The sequence below is a fragment of the Ranitomeya variabilis genome, chromosome 2, assembly GCF_051348905.1.
Source record: "Ranitomeya variabilis isolate aRanVar5 chromosome 2, aRanVar5.hap1, whole genome shotgun sequence".
In the NCBI taxonomy this organism is placed as follows: domain Eukaryota; kingdom Metazoa; phylum Chordata; class Amphibia; order Anura; family Dendrobatidae; genus Ranitomeya; species Ranitomeya variabilis.
Window position 1 is genome coordinate 705198657 of NC_135233.1, and position 20700 is coordinate 705219356.

Sequence of the window (20700 nt, forward strand, 5' to 3'; positions counted from 1 at the left end):
TTCAATGTATAAGGCTTGGGTCACACTTGCGAGTGTGATGCGAGAAACTCACGCGAGTCTCTCGCATCAATACCCGACACAGCCGCTGGCACTTGGTAGCGGAGTGTGTGGCTGCACAGAAATACATTTTATCACGGCCAAGCGCTATGTGATAAAACATCGCATAGCACTCGGCAATGTTGTACTATCGGGCAGCTAAGATGCTGCAATTGGCAGCGAGACTCGGCTCACTCGCACCCATACAAGTCTATGGGTGAGAGTGAAACATCGCACTGCACTAAGTAGCACCTGAGTGCATTTCGCTATGCGCCGAAAGCAGAGGACATGGACAAATTACTTTCTCTGTCTCCTCCACAGCTGTGGCTCTGATCCTGTCATGCAAGAGGCTCAGAGCACAGTAGCATGACACTCGGTTCCCACTCGCAGCAGAGCAGGAGCTGAGGGTCATTAGCATATCGCCGCATCTGATTTTCTCTCATCGAATGCCATACTCTGGTGTGACTCCAGCCTAATGGCCATTCTCTGGTAGGGAATCTAGATTGTGGGCCCCACCGGAGCAGCGATGATAATGTGTGCAAACTGTAAAGCGTTGCGGAATATGTTATCGCTATATGAAAACAGCTCCTTTTCAAAAGCCATAGCAAATAGGAGCTAATCAGTTGGGATGCTGGATGTCAGACATTCAATTATCTCATATTGCTGACCTTTCCTCTTAAAGTACATCGGTATTTGTTAGAGCTCGATTACTCAGAGCTTTCATGCCAAAATTCTGGAGTAAAAGCTTTGAAAAGTTACAAAATTTAAGTGGAACTCCGAATTGTGCCAAAATTTGGTGACTTTTGGTGTTTTCACGACAGTTTGTCAGCTACACAAAAAATGGGGGAGCTGGGCTGGGATAGGGCAGTGATGTCCCAGTTTGTCTAACTCAAGAGCCGTGACTTCCCCATGCCAGAAATGTCGCTCCAGTTCCTATTTAATAAATCAGGAGTGACTGACTCCAGCAAGCTCACTCATTAACCCCTTTCCAACATCGGGCGTAATAATACGCCGATGTCAGACACCCTCACTTTGATGTGGGCCCCGGCGGTGAGCCCACATCTTTTCCAGCACATGTCAGCTGTTTTGAACCATGTGCCACTAACAGCCATGGGAGGAAATTAAGAGCAGAGCCTCCCGCAGATGTTGCTGAAAATGCTGATGTCAAACTCTGACAGCGACATTTAACACGCGCTACTGGCAAGCACACCGGAAATCCGCCCATCGGTGACCCTCTCACGTGATCACGGGTCACAGATGGGTTAGCATGACAACCTGAGGACTCGTGCAGACCTCTATGGTTGCCACTTCTGGATTTCTGTGAGCAAGTGAGTAATTATGCTACATACAGGGGATCTGATCATCGCCTGTATGTAGCAGAGGCGATCAGGTTATGACAGCTACTAATCTCCAATAGCATGCAAAAAGTAAAAAAATATATGTTTTTAAAAATGCAACAAAAAATAAAAGTTCAAATCACCATTCAAAATAAAATAATAATAAAAAAAAATCAAACACACAGCGCCTTGTGAATGTATTTGGGTCCCTGGAACCAGGGCCGGCGTCAGCACCCGGCGTACCCGGGCAAGTGCCGGGGCCCTTGCGAGATGGGGGGGGCCCCATTTACGGTGAGCAGCTGCAGCAGGAATGCTCACCTCCGGGAGTCGGGACCGTCACCATGGATACGCAGAGTGAGTCACATCCGGGCCAGACCTGGGACTGAGTTTCACGCAGCTGCAATACTCACCAGTCACCGCCGGCGCCGCCATCACCATGGAGACGAGTCACTTCCGGCCGGCGCTCGCTGCAGTTGCTCGCTGAGGCCAGGATTGCTGCTCGGTGTGTTCCGTGGCTGCTGCTGGTGAGCGGCGTCTTGGCTGCTGTGCTGAGCGCGGCCTCGGCGGACGGGAACGGTGTCCCGAGCAGGAAGCTGAGGATGCAGTACACGGCGTGGCCGCTGCTGAAGTTCCAGATCTGGTGAGTAGACATGACGGGTGTGCGCACAGCGCCCGCTCCCAGCACCGTCCTGCGGGGTCACCTTGTCCCCGGGGGATAGCAAGTGGTCCCGACCTGACCCAGCACGGGAGCGGCGGGGAGAGCGGCGCCGCTGAGTAATGGCTGCACGGAGAGGCCTATGCTGCAGTGCTCTCAGTGTGCGAGGGAGGGCGCTGTGACTACGAGAGGCTGCTGAGCGGCCCGTGCTCCAGGGTCAGCACATCACAGCAGCCGCCACCATTGTCCTTACCCCAGAGTGATGTCCCCTGTGGGCTCCTCGGCAAGCTCTGTGGCAGCCTGTAAGGGCATTAAGGTGCAGGTGACGAGCCGCGCCCCCCTAGTGTGGAAGAGGGGTGTGTGGGGAGCCGGGCCCCCCCAGTGCATTAGAGGGGTGTGTGGGGAGCCGGGCCCCCCCCAGTGCATTAGAGGGGTGTGTGGGGAGCCGGGCCCCCCCAGTGCATTAGAGGGGTGTGTGGGGAGCCGGGCCCCCCTAGTGTGGAAGAGGGGTTAGTGGGGAGCCGGGCCCCCCTAGTGTATTAGAGGGGTGTGTGGGGAGCCGGGCCCCCCCAGTGCATTAGAGGGGTGTGTGGGGAGCCGGGCCCCCCTGTGCTATATACTGCATCTGCGTGGGCTGTGCTATATACTGCATCTGCGTGGGCTGTGCTATATACTGCGTGGGCTGTGTTATATACTGCGTGGGCTGTGTTATATACTGCGTGGGCTGTGTTATATACTGCGTGGGCTGTGTTATGTACTACGTGGCTGTGCAATATACTACGTGGCTGTGCAATATACTACGTGGCTGTGCTATATACTGCATGGGCTGTTATATACTACGTGGCTGTTATATATTACGTGGCTGTTATATACTACGTGGCTGTTATATACTACGTGGCTGTGTTATATGCTACGTGGGCTGTGCTATATGCTACGTGGGCTGTGCTATATGCTACGTGGGCTGTGCTATATACTGCGTGGGCTGTGCTATATACTTCGTGGCCTTTGTTATATGCTACGTGTGCTGTGCAATATATTACGTGGCTGTGCAATATATTACGTGGCTGTGTTATATACTACGTGGATGTGCAATATACTACGTGGCTGTGCTATATACTACGTGGGCCGTTATATACTACGTGGCTGTGTTATATACTACGTGGCTGTGCTATATTTCTCTGCTGTATCTGTGCATCATGAATTGTGGTATGTGTTAAAGAGGGGGGCCCACTGAGACTCTTTCGCCCGGGGCCCTCAAAAACCTGGAGCCGGCCCTGCCTGGAATTTTTCAACCTTTTCCCACATATCATGCTTCAAACATAAAGATACCAAATGTAAATTTTTGATGAAGAATCAACAAGTGGAACACAATTGTGAAGTTGAACGAAATTTATTGGTTATTTTACATTATTGTGGAAATAAAAAAATACTGAAAAGTGGGGCGTGCAATATTATTCGGCCCCTTTACTTTCAGTGCAGCAAACTCAGTCCAGAAGTTCATTGTGGATCTCTGAATGATCCAATGTTGTCCTAAATGCCAAATGATGATAAGTAAAATCCACCTGTGTGTAATCAAGTCTCCGTATAAATAATCATTGTTGTGCAGATTTTGTTGTTATGGTTTGTGGGTGCCATGTCACATTGGCAGAGCCCGAGGTACCAGAACAGCCGAACTCCCCACATAAGTGACCCCATTTTACAAACTACACCTCTCAATGAATTCATCTAAAGGTGCAGTGATCATATTGACACCATGAGTGTGTCACAGAATTTTGGGCAGTGAATAAAAAATAATTACCGTATATACTCGAGTATAAGCCGAGATTTTCAGTCCATTTTTGGGGGCTGAAAGTAACCCTCTTGGCTTATACTCGAGTCATACCCAGGGGTCAGCAGGGGAGGAGGAGCGGAGCTATGTAATAATACTCACCTGCTCCTGGCGCGGTCCCTGCACATCCCTGGTTCCCCGGCAGCTTCTTCCTGTAGTGAGCGGTCACATGGTACCGCTCATTATGAATATGGACCCGACTCCACTCCACTCCCCTCCCATAGGGGTGGACACGCATATTTATTACTGTAATGAGCGGTACCATGTGAACTCTCAATACAGGAAGAAGCTGCCAGCGCCGGGGAAAAGACGTGCAGGCACCGCGCCAGGAGCAGGTGAGTATAACTCAGTGCGCGATATTCACCTGCTCCCCGTTCCACCGTCGGCGCCGTTGAGTCTTCCGCGTCCTCTGCAGTGACGCTCAGGTCAGAGGGTGCGATGACGCGATTAGTGCGTGCCGCCCTCTACCTGAAGGTCAGTGCAGAGGACGGGAAGACACAGCGGAGGTCGGCGGTGGAACGGGGAGCAGGTGAATATAGCAAGTGCTGGGGGCCTGAGAGGTGAGTATGTGATTTTTTATTTTTTTAATTGCAGCAACAGCATATGGCGCAAATATCTGTATGGAGCATCTTATGGGGCCATGTGCAGCGTTATAAGGGGCAAATATCTGTATGGTGCATCTTATGGGGCCATGTGCAGCATTATATGGGGCAATTATCTGTATGGAGCATCTTATGGGGCCATGTGCAGCATTATATGGGGCAATTATCTGTATGGAGCATCTTATGGGGCCATGTGTAGCATTATATGGGACAAATATCTGTATGGGGCCATGTGCAGCGTTATATGGGGCAAATATCTGTATGGACCATCTTATGGGGCCATGTGCAGCATTATATGGGGCAATTATCTGTATGGAGTATCTTCTGGGGCCATGTGCAGCATTATATGGGGCAATTATCTGTATGGAGCATCTTATGGGGCCATGTGCAGCATTATATGGGGCAATTATCTGTATGGAGCATCTTATGTGGCCATGTGCAGCATTATATGGGGCAAATATCTGTATGGAGCATCTTATGGGGCCATGTGCAGCATTATATGGGGCAAATATCTGTATGTACCACATATGTGATTGTACAGTACTGTTTAGCCACACGGCGAGACTCGGTAGTGATGGAGCGCTATTTGAATCATGGAGAAAGAGACTCTAAGTGCTAGAAGAACAAAATCCCCCAAGTGACCACATTTTGCAAATTACACCGCTCTTGGAATTTATCTACAGGTGTATTGACAGTTGTTGCTCCATGTGCGTTTTCCAGAAACAAATAGCAATGGATGTTGTCGAGTGAAAGTTACAAATTATAGCACCCTTACATTGCGGTGCCCGTACATTGTAGTGCCCATACATTGTGCCCTGCTTGTGCTTCTGGAGACATGGACCACATAAATTAAGCTCTCATAGCTACAGAAATGCAATACCTGAATGCTAACTTTGGTCTAGGCACACTGTGGGGCTCAGAAGGTAGGGAGAATAGAATTTGCTGGATTTCTTTTGGGGGGCGAGGAGCCATTTTGCTTTCATTTTTACCATTCTTTCATATTTTGCCTATCATCATATTCCTCTATATTTCATCTACTCTTTTATTCTACCATATACCTATACAATGGATATCACCTGTCTCAAGCATCCTGTCCCTCCTGTTATGGCCGGGATCACACATACGTGAGATACGGCCGAGTCTCGCAGGTGAAATCCCTCCTGTGGCGCCGGCACTTGGGAGCGGAGCGTGCAGCTCCGTGTGTTACTGTGCGGCTGCACGCTCCGCTCCGCAGTGCCGGCGCCAGAGGAGGGATTTCACAAGCGAGACTCGGCCTTATCTCACGTATGTGTGATCCCGGCCTTATAATAAAGAATGTGTTAACCCATTTTTTCTCTTTATCCCCCTAGGATCTATACTACCATATGTTATTGCACAAGCTACAGATCTTATTCAACAAGATGGCACCCTACCTGAGGGGCTACCCTCTATATCCTTTAAATTCAACTATATAATCATTTCTTTATGTACTCCGAGACTTTATCAGAATTTTATTTAAAATGTTTTTTTACTCTGTTTTTACATTTGCTCTAACACAGATATACAGTATCTTGATAAAGCCAGGACTTAGGCAGAAACGTTGATTTATCTGAAATGCCATTGGACAACTTTACGTTTTTTTTGTCAAATAAACAACATATTTCTGAGTGCCGAAGTTTAGCTATCTATATTATACTAATTTACTTCTGAGCACCACATACTATTTGGTTGAGCAACCATTTCCCACTTTCATTACATGTAGACTATGCCATGAGATGATGTCTCTTAACTATGCACATTTTAAGGGTATGTGCACACTCTGCGGATTACGCTGCAGATTTTTCCGGACTGATTTTGGTAAATCCGCACTGCGGATTTCCTGCGGAATTACCGCTTTTTTTTTGCGTTTTTTGTGTGGATTCCACCTGCGGATTCCTATTATGTAAACTGCAGCAGAATCTGCACAAAGAATTGACATGCTGCGGAATAAACAATGCTACGTTTCCGCACATTTTTTTCTGCAGCATGTGCATTGCTGATCTTGTTTTCCATAGGTTCACATGGTACTGTAAACGCATGGAAAACTGTGCACATACACTAACTTTTTTCAATTCAATGTACACAAATGTGTCTTTATAAGCCAGCAAAGAACACTGACAGCCAGATGCAACATGTCAAGTCGCCTATCCATTTTTTGTGTTTCCAATTCTTCAAGTGTCTGCCTGCTTCCTGTCTCTGACAGACGGCCACTCATGATTTACTGACCTGTCAGTCATGGAAAGGAGGCAGCCAGTGGGTTGGAAGTTCGGGAGAGGGGGCAGGAGAGCTGTTAGTGCAAGATTCATTTTATTCTATGGGATCGTGCACACGTCCGATATTTTCTTCGGACAGAGACCGTCCGAGGAAAAAATGCCTGAGTTTGATCCGATATTCGGATTGCGCTTAGTTATGCAAGTCAAAGAGTGTGTGGAAAGCATCAGACTGCACTTGACTGACATCTGAGTGCAGTGTAATGTATGCAGACTCACAGAATGGAGATGGGAGAAGAAAAACGTCTCCATCTTCTCCTCAGCCGCGAGATTAGAATACATGGCCAAATGCACCTGCCCTTAAAGCGCTATTACATGTCATTAGGTCCTGATGACAGCTTCTCCTTCACTCAGGATCAGTGCCATATAAAAAATGCAATATATACGCAAAGTTTCCTATTTGTAGATTTAGGCTAGGACTACACAGCGACTTGTGTCGCACAATGATGAAATCGCAGCGTTGCGTTGCCACAGCTGATGATTTCCTATGATGTGACATTGCCTGTGGCACAAAACTGCAAATGTTTTCAATTGTGTGGGACTTTAGGTAGCCGGTGGCAAGTCATACTCAGCGCAGTTGCCATAGACTTCAATGCAAGTCACATGCGCCTTATCTGCGGATTTTGTAGATAAAAACAGCGCTAAGGCTATGTGCACACGATGCAGATTTAGTGCAGTTCTGCAGCGTTTTTTTCTGCAGCAGAAACGCTGCAGAACTGCACTGTGATTTACAGAACAATGTAAATCAATGTAAAAAAAAAAAAAAGCTGTGCACATGGTGCAGAAAAATCCGTGCAGAAACGCTGCAGATTTCAAAGAAGTGCATGTCACTTCTTTTGTGCAGAACTGCAGCGTTTCTGCACCCATTGACTCCCATTCTGTGGGTCAAATCCGCATAAAAACTGCAGATGTAATATACCATCTGCAGATTTTATGCGGATTTGGGTGTCAAAACCGCAGCAGACGGAAGTGACGTCAGGAAAGGAGGAAGTGTGTGGGCGGAGTGTAGTGAAAATGGAGTCGTACAGTCGGATGGGGATCGATGTGAGGCGTATGGTAGAAATGGTATGTATAGTGTCTGTGTGTGTGTGTCTGTCTGTCAGTCAGTCTGTCAGTAGTGACTCATTGTAGTCATTCGTCGGATGGGACTACTGCTCCCATCGAAATGTGATGATGGGAGAGTTGTCCCATCGTCAGGCGACTGACTACAATGGGTTAAAAACACAAACACACACATAACATGTAGTACATACTCACCACATACGTCCCCGAAGGCCACCTTCCTCGATCATTCTTCTCCCCAAAAAAAAAAAAAAAAACTTTTCCGTCGTAATCCATTAATAGGTTGTCCCACGACGTCCTCCGGTGATACACTGCAGGAGTTAATCGCTCCTGCAGTGTATCGGAGCTGCCCGTTCTTTTCCTGGAGCTAAATGAACTCCGGGAGCTCACTTTACGGCAATTGAACTCCTGTAATTTTTCAGCAGTGTCGTAAAGCGAGAGTCCCGGAGTTCATTGAACGCCGGTAAACTCGCGCGCATGCGCAGGCACACTGCAGGAGCTTTAGCTTCTGTCAGTGTGTTTTGGCAGCCATGGAGAGCAGTCACATCTCCTGGTGTGGCTGTTCTCCATGGCAGATCGTCGTGGGGCACTCGATATTAATGGACTACGTCGGAAAAGACTACAGATCATCAAGGGATTTGTAAGTATGGTAAAATTTAGAATATTAAAATACTTTTTCCTGTGTCTTTTTTTTGTGTTCAGTAATTTGGGGTTAATAATGGATAGGCGTCTTACAGACGCCTCTCCATTATTAACTTGGGTTAATGTCACCTTACAATGTCAAGGTGACGTTAACCCCTTCATTACCCCATATCCCACCGCTACACGGGAGTGGGAAGAGAGAGGCTAAGCGCCAGATTTGGCGCATCTTAGAGATGCGCCATTTCTGGAGCGGCTGCGGGCTGGTAGTTGTAGCCGGGGGGGGGGCCAATATCCATGGCCCCTCTCTAGGCTATGAATATCAGCCCGCAGCTGTCTGCGTAGCCCTTCTGGCTATAAAATATAGGGGGACCCTATGTCATTTTTTTTCTGGGGTCCTCCTATTTTAATAGCCAGTAAGGCCACGCAGACAGCTGTGGGCTGATATTCATAGCCTGGGAAGATTAACCCCTTCCCTGGCTACAAATTAGCAGCCTGCAGTCGCTGGCTTTCCCTTTCTGGACATGAAAATTGGGCGGGAGCCTACGCCAATTTTTTTTTAGGGGTTAATAATGGATAGGCGTCTTATAGACGCCTCTCCATTATTAACTGGGGTTAACCTTACAATGTCACGGTGACGTTAACCCCTTATTACCCCATATCCCACCGCTACACGGGAGTGGGAAGAGAGAGGCTAAGCGCCAGATTTGGCGCATCTTAGAGATGCGCCATTTCTGGGGCGGCTGCGGGCTGGTAGTTGTAGCTGGGGGGGGGGGCAATATCCATGGCCCCTCTCTAGGCTATGAATATCAACCCGCAGCTGTCTGCGTAGCCTTTCTGGCTATAAAATATAGGGGGACCCTATGTCATTTTTTTCCTAAACGTGACTGAAATACGTGGCACTTAAATACGTGGCACCAAAATATCGTGACGCTTAAATACGTGGCACTTAAATACGTGGCACCGAAATATCGTGGCACCGAAATATCGTGGCACCGAAATATCGTGGCACTTAAATACGTGGCACTTAAATACGTGGCACCGAAATATCGTGGCACTTAAATACGTGGCACTTAAATACGTGGCACTTAAATACGTGGCACCGAAATATCGTGGCACTTAAATACGTGGCACTTAACTACGTGGCACTTAAATACGTGGCACTTATATACGTGGCACCGAAATATTGTGGCACTTAAATACGTGGCACTTAAATACGTGGCATTGAAATATCGTGGCACTTAAATACGTGGCACTTAAATACGTGGCACTTAAATACGTGGCACTTAAATACGTGGCACTTAAATACGTGGCACTTAAATACGTGGCACCGAAAAAAAAAAAAAGCTGACAAAAAAGCTGACAAATCAGCATAAAAAAAACGCACTAAAAAACTGCACCAAAACTGCACTGAAAAAAAACGCACTAAAAACGCAGGTGCGTTTTCTGCCAGAAGATGCAGATTTTGTGCAGAAAATTCTGCACCAAATCTGCATCGTGTGCACATAGCCTAAGAGTCGCAGACAAGTCGCAGACACGTAGTACGCAGCCGCAGCTGTGATCCCAGGGTTGTCCCCACAGCTTCTCCTGCACATTGCACACACTGTACCGTTCAGTCCTTCCCTTCCTGACCCTGAGGAACGTGTCACAAGAAATACTACATCTAAATTCATGCTTCTAACTCTGGGAAACATTTCCTCTGGAACTTTTTCAGTCTGTGAGCAGAGCAGCGCGGCAGGCAGGGGCGGGCACAGGGCTGGCTCACCCCGACATAAACAGTTGTAGCCTGCTCCCCTCCCCCATCCCGGGCGTGTGCAGAGGAGGAGGAGGAGGAGGACGCTACTAACAGCGCAACACACGAGCAGCGCAGCACAACATCCCCATCCATAACTGACAGCCGCCGTCCCATCAGGTCACACACAAAGGGCACCGGGCACACTCCCGCGCTGTCACTCCGGCACACGCCGCCCTATGCACGCCCCTCCGCCCTCCCTCTAACCCCTGCTGCCACTCACCCATCTTTCCTCTTGGCTTTGTAAACATGCCCGTAGGTACCACGACCCACTTTGCAACCTTCATATTCAAAGAGGTCCTCCACCCGCTCCCGCTCGGCAGACAGCTTGCTCTTAAACTCGTAATCCATCCTCCGGGGCCAAACAGTGTTTAACCCATCAATGCGCGGCCGCCGGGGCTGGCATGTAATCACTAGGCAGCTCTGCCGCCACCATTTCCTTGTTTTCCTTCTCCTATGCACATAGACGCATGCCATGCACTTTTGCAGGCACAGCGCCCCCTATCTTTGCTTTCTCTTTTGGCACACTAGGCTCCAGGATACATTGGGTTACTGCCCGCCTACAGCCGTGGCTTCTTGCTCTTTGGGCGGGAGCGGTGACTGAGTGTCTGTGAGGAAAACCTGTGACTAACACTGCTGCGTCCCTCATACTGAGGACACAGGAATCCGCTGACTAGTATGGAAGGCAACAACCGAGTCTGCTGAAATGCAGAAGTCCTTATACTATAATGAAAGGTCGTCTGTAGTAGGCGACAATATCTTCTGCTGAAAGGCAAAAATCCCTACACTAATATGGAAGGTTGTCTGTGGTAGGCAACTGTACTGCAGCGGTGTTCACACAGTGCAGTAAAGACGCAGTGACCCTGGTTAGCCCACCTTGAGAGGCTTTGTTTTCAAAACTTACAGAGTAATGGCAAACGTTATAGTTAGATCACAGGCGGGTGATCAAATACAGTCTGCACCAAAACCATTGCCGTGGGGCTCTCCAAAGATAAAAGCCCTAAATCTGACCTGGTCAAATAGCTTGGCCAAGTCCATGCTTTCTATTTTGCATTATAACCACAGACCGGGCCGGACTGGGACTCAAATTCAGCCCTGGCATTTGAAGTCACACAGGCCCACTTGTCACATGGTGACTATAGCATCTTTGTACACTTGTAGGTTACAAGAAGTGAGGAGAGTGTAACACGACTATATAACATATAATCACAGCTGTATCCAGCATTACAGCTCAGTCCTATTTATGGCTTTTAGTTGCAGTACCAAGAAAAGCCGCTACTTTACCTACATAACTGGATCTCATAGATAATGAAGGGATTGAGACGACCAAAGGCTATGGAACCTCATTCTGATGCTCCATAAACTTTGTCTACAGCCACTTTTGGTTCCGCTGCGCAGCACGAGACCCGGTGACTCTGAAGAGCAGTGACATCAGTAACGTCATCGCTCTTCAGATATTCCGGGTCTTGCGCTGAGCTTGGCGACTGTGAAGAGCGGTATTGTTACTACCGTCACCGCTCTTCAGAGTCGCTGGACCTCGCCAGGTCTGGGCTAGTAGTGGGGGGGTCTGATAGACACCTCTCCATTACATACACCAGGGATTGATAGCAGCTGACATTACGCAGCTGACATCAACCCTAAAAATCATTACACATACCAGAATTAAATGCTTTGGTGGCTGGGAAAAGCAGTAGAGTTAGTGCTATTCCCGGGTGCTAACTATAACTGTCATCATCCTTGCCTGGTCTCCCTGCAAAGCATTTCTGTTGTATTTACATGCGCTGATCTCAGGCCACTAAATGAGTGTGATCGACAATACTGGAGTCGTTCTCTTGTTTCAAAGCCTCTTTACACCAACTGAGAAAGAATGAAGGGAACAGAACAATCACAATTAGATCAATCTGTCCCCATACAGTATCATGTTATCAGCAGCACAACTACAGTTTACACCGGCGATGTGCTGCTGAGAACAAGGATTTCTGTTCCCACATAAACAATCCAATCACTTGATGAATAGGCAGCATTTTGCTTGTTTAGTATAATGCACCCCATAGTCCTCCATATATTATAATGTGCACCTCAGTCCTCCATATAGTATAATACACTCCTCAGTCCTCCATATAGTATAATACACTCCTCAGTCCTCCATATAGTATAATGCACTCCTCAGTCCTCCATATAGTTTAATGCACTCCTCAGTCCTCCATATAGTATAATGCACTCCTCAGTCCTCCATATAGTATAATACACTCCTCAGTCCTCCATATAGTATAATACACTCCTCATAGTGCTCCATATAGTATAATGCACCGCCATAGTCATCCATGTAGTACAATTCACTTCCCATAGAATAATGCACCCCATAGTTCTTCATATAGTATAATGTATTCCCCATAGTCCTCGATACAGTATAATGCAGCCCACATATAGTATAAAGATGCCACCCCAGAGTATAATGCAGCCACCCCACAGAATATATGGTAGCCCCCAGTATAATGTAACCCCCCCAGAGAATATAATGCAGCCCCCTCATATAGTATAATGCAGCCCCTGCATATATAATATATAGTAGCCCCCTCATAGAGCATAATGCAGCCCCCCATAGAATATAATGTAGCTCCTCCATAAAATACAATGCAGCCCTCCTCATATAGTACAATGCAGCTCCCCATAGAATATATGTAGCCTCCTCATAGAGTATGATGCAATCACTCCTCATAGAATATAATAAATATAATGCATAGAATACATTTAATATAGAATATAATACAGCCTACCTCCCCATAGAATATAATGTAGCCCCATAAAATAGTATAATGCAATCCTCCCTCATAGAATGTAATACAGGCCCCCATAGAATATAATACAACCCCCCATTGAATGTAATACAGCCCCCCATAGAATGTAATTCAACCCTCATAGAATATAATACAGCCCCCCATAGAATATAATACAACCCCCAAAGAATGTAATACAGCCCCCCATAGAATATAATACAACCCCCATAGAATGTAATACAGCCCCCCATAGAATATAATACAACCCCCCATAGAATGTAATACAGCCCCCCATAGAATGTAATACAACCCCCCATAGAATGTAATAATACCCCCCCATAGAATATAATACAGCCCCCCCATAGAATGTAATGTTGTGCCCCCCAATAGCCCCACAATCCAGTTAACACTCATTGATATATTAAAAAAAAAACATACAATCCTCACCTCTCCTCGTGCCCCGTGCTGCTCTTTGCTCCGCGGCCGCAGTCTGCCCGGCACACAGCAGGCACACGATGATATGACGTCATCGCGCACCCGCAGTGTCAGAGGCAGAGCGGGGAATGATAGGAGATGGTGCGTCAGCAGACGCTCTCTCCTCCATCACTGCATTCAACTGTACTGGCGTCATAAACGCCAGTATAGTTGAATGCGCTGGCGGGGGGGGTGAGTCGGCGCTGGCGCCGCTCACAGCGGCACAGCGTGCACGGATCGAGTGGCCCACTACTGGCACCGGCCCTTCTGGCATTTGCCAGAAGTGCCCAATGGCCAGTCTGGCCCTGTCTTCAACACAGCCTGTTAATTTTTTCGCCTGTTCAAATCTTGTTCCCTTTTGTGCAGAAGAAAGTTGAAAAAGTTGTGTGGATTACTTAGGAGACATCATCCATATCAATCAATACAAAAGAGTTGGTCATTTTGGGTTCAGAGGAAGTGCTTAGCTGTTTTTAGCAGTCTCATAGAGAATAAATGTGACTTTGGGGAGTATTATCTACACTATGTTCCAAATTATTAAGCAAATGACATTTTTCTCGGATTTTCCTAAATGGTCGGTGCAAATGACAGTCAGTCTAATAAAAGTTATCATCCGTTAGACTATACATCAAATTTTATTGAAGAAACCTCCCAATGATAACAATATAATCTCCAAAATGAATAAAAACTCAAAATGCACTGTTCCAAATTATTAGGCACAGTAGTATTTCTAAACATTTGATATGTTTTAAAGAACTGAAAATGCTAATTTGTGGAATTTGCAGCATTAGGAGGTCACATTCACTGAACAAAAAAGCTATTTAACTCCAAAACATCCTAACAGGCCAAGTTACATGTTAACATAGGACCCCTTCATTGATATCACCTTCACAATTCTTGCATCCATTGAACTTGTAAGTTTCTGGAGAGTTTCTGCTTGTATTTCTTTGCATGAAGTCAGAATAGCCTCCCAGAGCTGCTGTTTTGATGTGAACTGCCTCCCACCCTCATAGATCTTTTGTTTGATGATACTCCAAAGGTTCTCTATAGGATTGAGGTCAGGGGAAGATGGTGGCCACACCATGAGTTTATCTCCTTTTATGCCCATAGCAGCCAATTACTCAGAGGTATTCATTGTCATTCATGAAGATGATTTTGTTCCTGAAGGCACGTTTCTGCTTTTTAGACCATGGAAGAAAGTTGTCAGTCAGAAACTCTATTTACTTTGCTGAGGTCATTTTCACACCTTCAGGAACCTTAAAGAGCCCTACCAGCTGGTTCCCCATGATTCCAGCCCAAAACATGAATCCTCCACCTCCTTGCTGATGTCGCAGCCTTGTTGGGACATGGTGGCCATCCACCAACCATCCACTACTCCATCCATCTGGACCGTCCAGAGTTGCTCGACACTCATCAGTAAACAAGACTGTTTGAAAATTAGTCTTCATGTATGTCTGGGCCCACTGCAACCGTTTCTGCTTGTGAACACTGTTTAGGAGTGGCCAAATAGTAGGTTTATGCACCACAGCAAGCCTTTGAAGGATCCTACACCTTGAGGTTCGAGGGACTCCAGACGCACCAGCAGCTTCAAATAACTTTGCTGCTTTGTAATGGTATTTTGGCAGCTGCCCTCTTAATCTAATTAATTTGTCTGCCAGAAAACTTCCTCATTATGCCTTTATTTGCATGAACTCTGTGTGTGCTCTGTTTCAGTCACAAATCTCATCAGAGTATGATGATCACTCTTAAGTTTTCGTGAAATATCTAATTTTTTCATACCTTGTCCAAGGCATTGCACTATTTAACGCTTTTCAGCAGCAGATAGATCCTTTTTATTTCCCATATTGCTTGAAACCTGTGACCTGCATAATAATGTGGAACATCATTTTTGAGTTGTTTTCCTTTAATTAGAATCACCTGGAAAACTAATTATCACATGTGTTTAAGATTGATTTCAGTGATTCATTGAGCCCTGAGACACAATACCATCCATGAGTTTATTTGAAAAACAAAACAATTAAATCTTTAAGACACATAAATCCAATTTGCATAATAATTTGGAACACAGTGTATATATATAATTGTCTAAGAGGTACTTCCGTCTTTCTGTCGGCAACTTCCGTCACGTATATTCATTCGCTGATTGGTCTCGCCAGCTGCCTGTCATGGCTGCCGCGACCAATCAGTGACGGGCACAGTCCGATTAGTCCCTCCCTACTCCCCTGCAGTCAGTGCCCGGCGCCCGCTCCATACTCCCCGCAGTCACGGCTCACACAGGGTTAATGCCAGCGGTAACGGACCGCGTTATGCTGCGGGTAACTCACTCCGTTACTGCTGCTATTTACCCTCTGTGACCAAGTTTTTACTATTGAGGCTGCCTATGCAGCCTCAATAGTAAAAACATCTAATGTTAAAAATAATTTTAAAAAAATAACAAATTATATACTCACCTTCTGCCGCCTTTCCGACGCTCCGGTGACTGGTCCATGCAAGCGGCAGGTTCCGGTGCTAAGGTTCGTGTGCGACAAGGACCTGCCATGACGTCACGGTCATGTGACCGCGACGTCATCACAGGCCCTGCGCGCCTGCGCGAGAAGGACCTGCCGTGACGTCACGGTCATGTGACCGCGACGTCATCACACCCTCGGACCGGAAGCTGCAGCCTGAACCGAACACAGGCAACAGAACTACAAGGGGCCCCTCGGAAGGTGAGTATATGTTTATTTTTTAACCTGTGACATACGTGGCTGGGCAATATACTACGTGGCTGGGCAATATACTACGTGGCTCTGTGCTGTATACTACGTCACTGGGCAATATACTACGTCACTGGGCAATATACTACATAACTGGGCAATATACTATGTGGCTCTGTGCTGTATACTACGTCGCTGTGCAATATACTACGTGGCTCTGCTGTTTACTACGTAACTGGGCAATATACTACGTGGCTCTGTGCTGTATACTACGTAACTGGACAATATACTACGTCACTGGGCAATATACTACGTAACTGGGCAATATACTACATGGCTGCAATATACTACGTAACTGGGCAATATACTACATGGCTGTGCAATATACTACGTCACTGGGCAATATACTACGTCACTGGGCAATATACTACGTCACTGGGCAATATACTACGTCACTGGGCAATATACTATGTCACTGGGCAATATACTACGTGGACATGCATATTCTAGAATACCCGATGCGTTAGAATCGGGCCACCATCTAGTAATACATAAATTCACAAGACTCAGAACACCATCTAAGGCTTCTTTTTCTCCAAGTGAGCAAGCCTGATTTTTCTATCTGTTTTATTATACAGTATTTCAAAGACTAGTGTTGGAATAAAAAAGTAAGTGCTATACATGTTTATCTCAATAATGAAGAATATGTGTATAATTTGTGTATCGCCTAGCAAAAATATGCAGACTACATGTGACAGTCTTTGATGTTTTGTAAAGACTTGAAGTAACCAAATCGCAATATACAGGAAATAGATGATGGCTTCATTATATCAAGACCAAAAACAGTAGGGGATAGTCAAGATATAGGGGGTCAGAATAATAGGATTCAGGATATGAGGAAAGAGGATCATGGTACCAGGAGCAGGATCCTGAATAATGAGAGCATTACAGAACAAGAATTTGGGCTCAGAGTGCTTGAAAGTGACGCTGCCGAAACTTTTTATAGAATAATCACAGTTTCAAAGTTATTTTGTTTGTTCCAATAGTATTAAGGGATTGTTGTTAACAAAACATAATGGTCATTAGGAGGTAACGTGACAATGGTAAAAGAAATGGTTTACACATGAAACAGTATTGTTTAACACATTTTGGCCCCATTCATCAAAACTGGTGTTATGAAGGCTATGCTTAATGAATAAAAAAGAAATATTTTAGTCAGCTCACTGTCCTCGTCTCACTCCAGGGGTCCGTCTGTCAGCCAGGGTCGCGGCTCAGCAGCCGCAGCAACGAAATCCAGACAAAAAATATATGACTCGGCGATGAAGAATCTGCTGCACCTTCAGAGGTCTTATTTGTATAAAGCTTCCATTTTATTGAGAAATAGTTATAAAATCTAAAAAAGCACAATTACATGCAGTCAGATCAAACCAGTGGACATCTAGAACAACATGTTTCGGCCTATAACAAGGCCTAAGGCTGGTTTCACATTTGCGGTTGTGTCCGCAGTGTTTCATCCGCAACCATAAACGCATGAAAAACTGCATGCAACGCAGCGTTTTTTATCCGCATGAGCTTATGCATGCGGTCAAAAAAACGCAACGTTTGCATACGTTAGCATGCGCTTTGCATGCGTTTGCGCTTTTTATTCGCATGAGTTGTTATGGTGAAAAATTACTAGGAGAAAAATCTAAATAAACAGACACCACCAATGGGACACCAATGGGCATTTCTCATGGGATTTCTTTATATAGACACTTTTTACAGCTGAAATATTCTGATTTTGCTCCTGTATCCTGCTTTACTATGTATCTTCGCATGGAGCGCTTTTATTTCATCCTGGATTTGGATCTAAAGCTGTTTCTTGCCTTTGCGTTTGCTTGTGAGCAACAGAGAAAGATAGAGAAGAATACGGTGTCAGTGTATTTGGAGACACCCCATTATCAAAGTCCGGGAGAGCCGTGGAGCCTACCACACCCTATACAGCGGGCTCCATGCCAACCCGGAGAAATTTGTAGACTATACGATGATGTCTCATGAGACCTTCCGGGATTTGATTGGTCGTGTCCAAGGAGCCATCAGGAGATAGGACACCCAGCTCCGTAGAGCGATTCCTGCTGAAAAACGTCTCCTGGTCACACTAAGGTACGTAATATTTCAAAACAAATGCCTGTCATAATTATTATTGTTCTGCCATGTATTATTTGTTTTTTGGCAGATTCCTGGCTACCGGAGAGAGCTTATCATCGCTCCATTTTCAGTACCGGCTAGGAATTTCCACCTTGTCTGGAATAGTTGTGGACACCTGCCGTGCTTTGTGGAACGTTCTCCGTGAAGAATTTATCCCCCTACCCAGCGCGGAAATGTGGCAGGAAATTTCTGAAAAATTTTGGTGAGTGTGTAATTTTCCCAACTGTTTGGAAGCAGTGGATGGAAAACTGTTGTGAATTTGGATTCTGGGCTCCCCCGGTGGCCGCTTGTGGAATTGGACTTGTCATCCTCTTTCCTGTTTCACCTGGTTCCATCAGTAGTGGGTGTCGCTATTTAAGCTCATTTCTCTGGTGGTTTCTTGCCGGTCAACAATGTTATCTGATGCCTCTCAGTGCTTGTTCCTGCTTCTGACAACTACTAGATAAGTTGGACTTTTGTCCATGTTTCATTTTGCCTATTTGTTCCAGTTCACAGCTGAAGTTTTGTTACTGTGTCTGGAAAGCTCTCGTTGATCAGGGATTGCTACTCTGGCGTTATGAGTTAATGTCAGAGTTTAAGGTAATCTCTGGATGGTGTTTTGTTAGTGTTTTTCTGCTGACCATGAAAGTATACTATCTGTCTTCTGCTATCTAGTAAGCGGACCTCAAATTTGCTAAGACTATTTTCCTGCTGCGTTTGTTGTTTCATCTGAACTCACCGTCATTATATGTGGGGGGCCACTGTCTTCTTTGGAATATTTCTCTAGAGGTGAGCCAGGTCTTATATTTCCCTCTGCTAGCTATTTAGGTCTTAGGCCAGAGCTGGGCATCTAGCAATAAATAGGAAATGCTACCTGGCTATTTCTAGTTGCGCGGCAGGCTTAGTTCATTGTCAGTATAGTTCCATCTTCCGAGAGCTTGTCCCTCTATAGGCTTGCTATGATCTCTGCCCGCAGAGATCATGACAGTTTGACCGGCCAATAAAGTGTTAAAGACCCAGGTTGAGAAAGGAGAGTTATTAGAAGTCTGCTGGAATTTTTTTTTTTTTTTTTTTTTTTTCCTCCAGTTTGCCTTGCTGCAGTCTTTTTTCTCTCTCTCCTCCTAATCTCTGTATTGCTCTGTGTGCACCTGACGATAATGGATCTTCAGAGTGTAACTGCGGGTTTGAATAATCTCATCACGAAAGTACAAAATTTACAAGATTTTGTGGTACATGCTCCAGTATCTGAGCCGAGAATTCCTTTGCCGGAGTTCTTCACAGGGAATAGAGCTAGCTTCCAGAATTTCCGAAATAATTGTAAGCTTTATTTGTCCCTGAAGTCTCGTTCAGCTGGAGACCCTGCTCAGCAGGTTAGGATTGTGATTTCCTTGCTCAGGGGTGACCCTCAAGATTGGGCCTTCTCATTGCCAGCAGGGGATCCTGCGTTGCGCGATGTGGATGCGTTTTTTCTGGCCTTGGGCTTGCTTTATGAGGAACCTCATTTGGAACTTCAGGCAGAAAAAACTTTGATGGCACTATCTCAGGGGCAAGACGAAGCTGAGGTTTACTGCCAAAAATTCCGTAAATGGTCTGTGCTTACTCAGTGGAATGAGTGCGCCTTGGCGGCAACTTTCAGAGAAGGTCTCTCTGATGCCGTTAAGGATGTTATGGTGGGGTTCCCTGTGCCTGCAGGTCTGAATGAGTCCATGACAATGGCTATTCAGATTGATAGGCGTCTGCGGGAGCGCAAACCGGTGCACCATCTGGCGGTGTCTATGGAAAAGACGCCAGAAAGTATGCAGTGTGATAGAATTCTGTCCAGGAGCGAGCGACAGAATTTTAGACGGAAGAATGGATTGTGCTTCTATTGTGGGGATTCTACTCATGTTATATCAGCATGCTCTAGGCGTACAAGGAAGCTTGATAAGTCTGTTTCCATTGGCACCATTCAGTCTAAGTTTATTTTGTCTGTAACCCTGATTTGCTCTTTGTCATCCATTGCCACGGACGCCTATGTTGACTCTGGCGCCGCTCTGAGTCTTATGGATTGGTCCTTTGCCAATCGTTGTGGTTTTGATTTAGAGCCTTTGGAGACTCTTATTCCTCTGAAGGGGATTGACTCCACCCCATTGGCTAATAATAAACCACAATACTGGACACAAGTAACCATGCGTATCAATCCGGATCACCAGGAGATTATTCGTTTCCTGGTGCTGTATAATTTACATGACGATTTGGTGCTGGGATTGCCATGGTTGCAGTCTCACAATCCAGTCTTGGACTGGAGAGCAATGTCTGTGTTGAGCTGGGGATGTAAGGGTATTCATGGGGACTTACCTTTGGTTTCTATT

The 20700-nt window shown here is 46.0% G+C and overlaps 1 protein-coding gene across 2 annotated transcripts in view; it reads right to left on the bottom strand.

Moving 5' to 3' along the window:
• CDK19 (cyclin dependent kinase 19) overlaps nt 1-10710 on the bottom strand; it is a 367636-nt gene extending 356926 nt beyond the window's left edge. The window contains exon 1 of one of the 2 annotated variants that reach the window (XM_077289462.1): nt 10463-10710. In XM_077289462.1, the coding sequence (XP_077145577.1) occupies nt 10463-10590 (128 nt within the window). In that variant the 5' untranslated portion in view covers nt 10591-10710. The remainder of the gene's footprint in view (nt 1-10462) is intronic. The other variant, XM_077289463.1, reaches the window with a different exon arrangement.
• Nucleotides 10711-20700: the final 9990 nt, after the last annotated feature.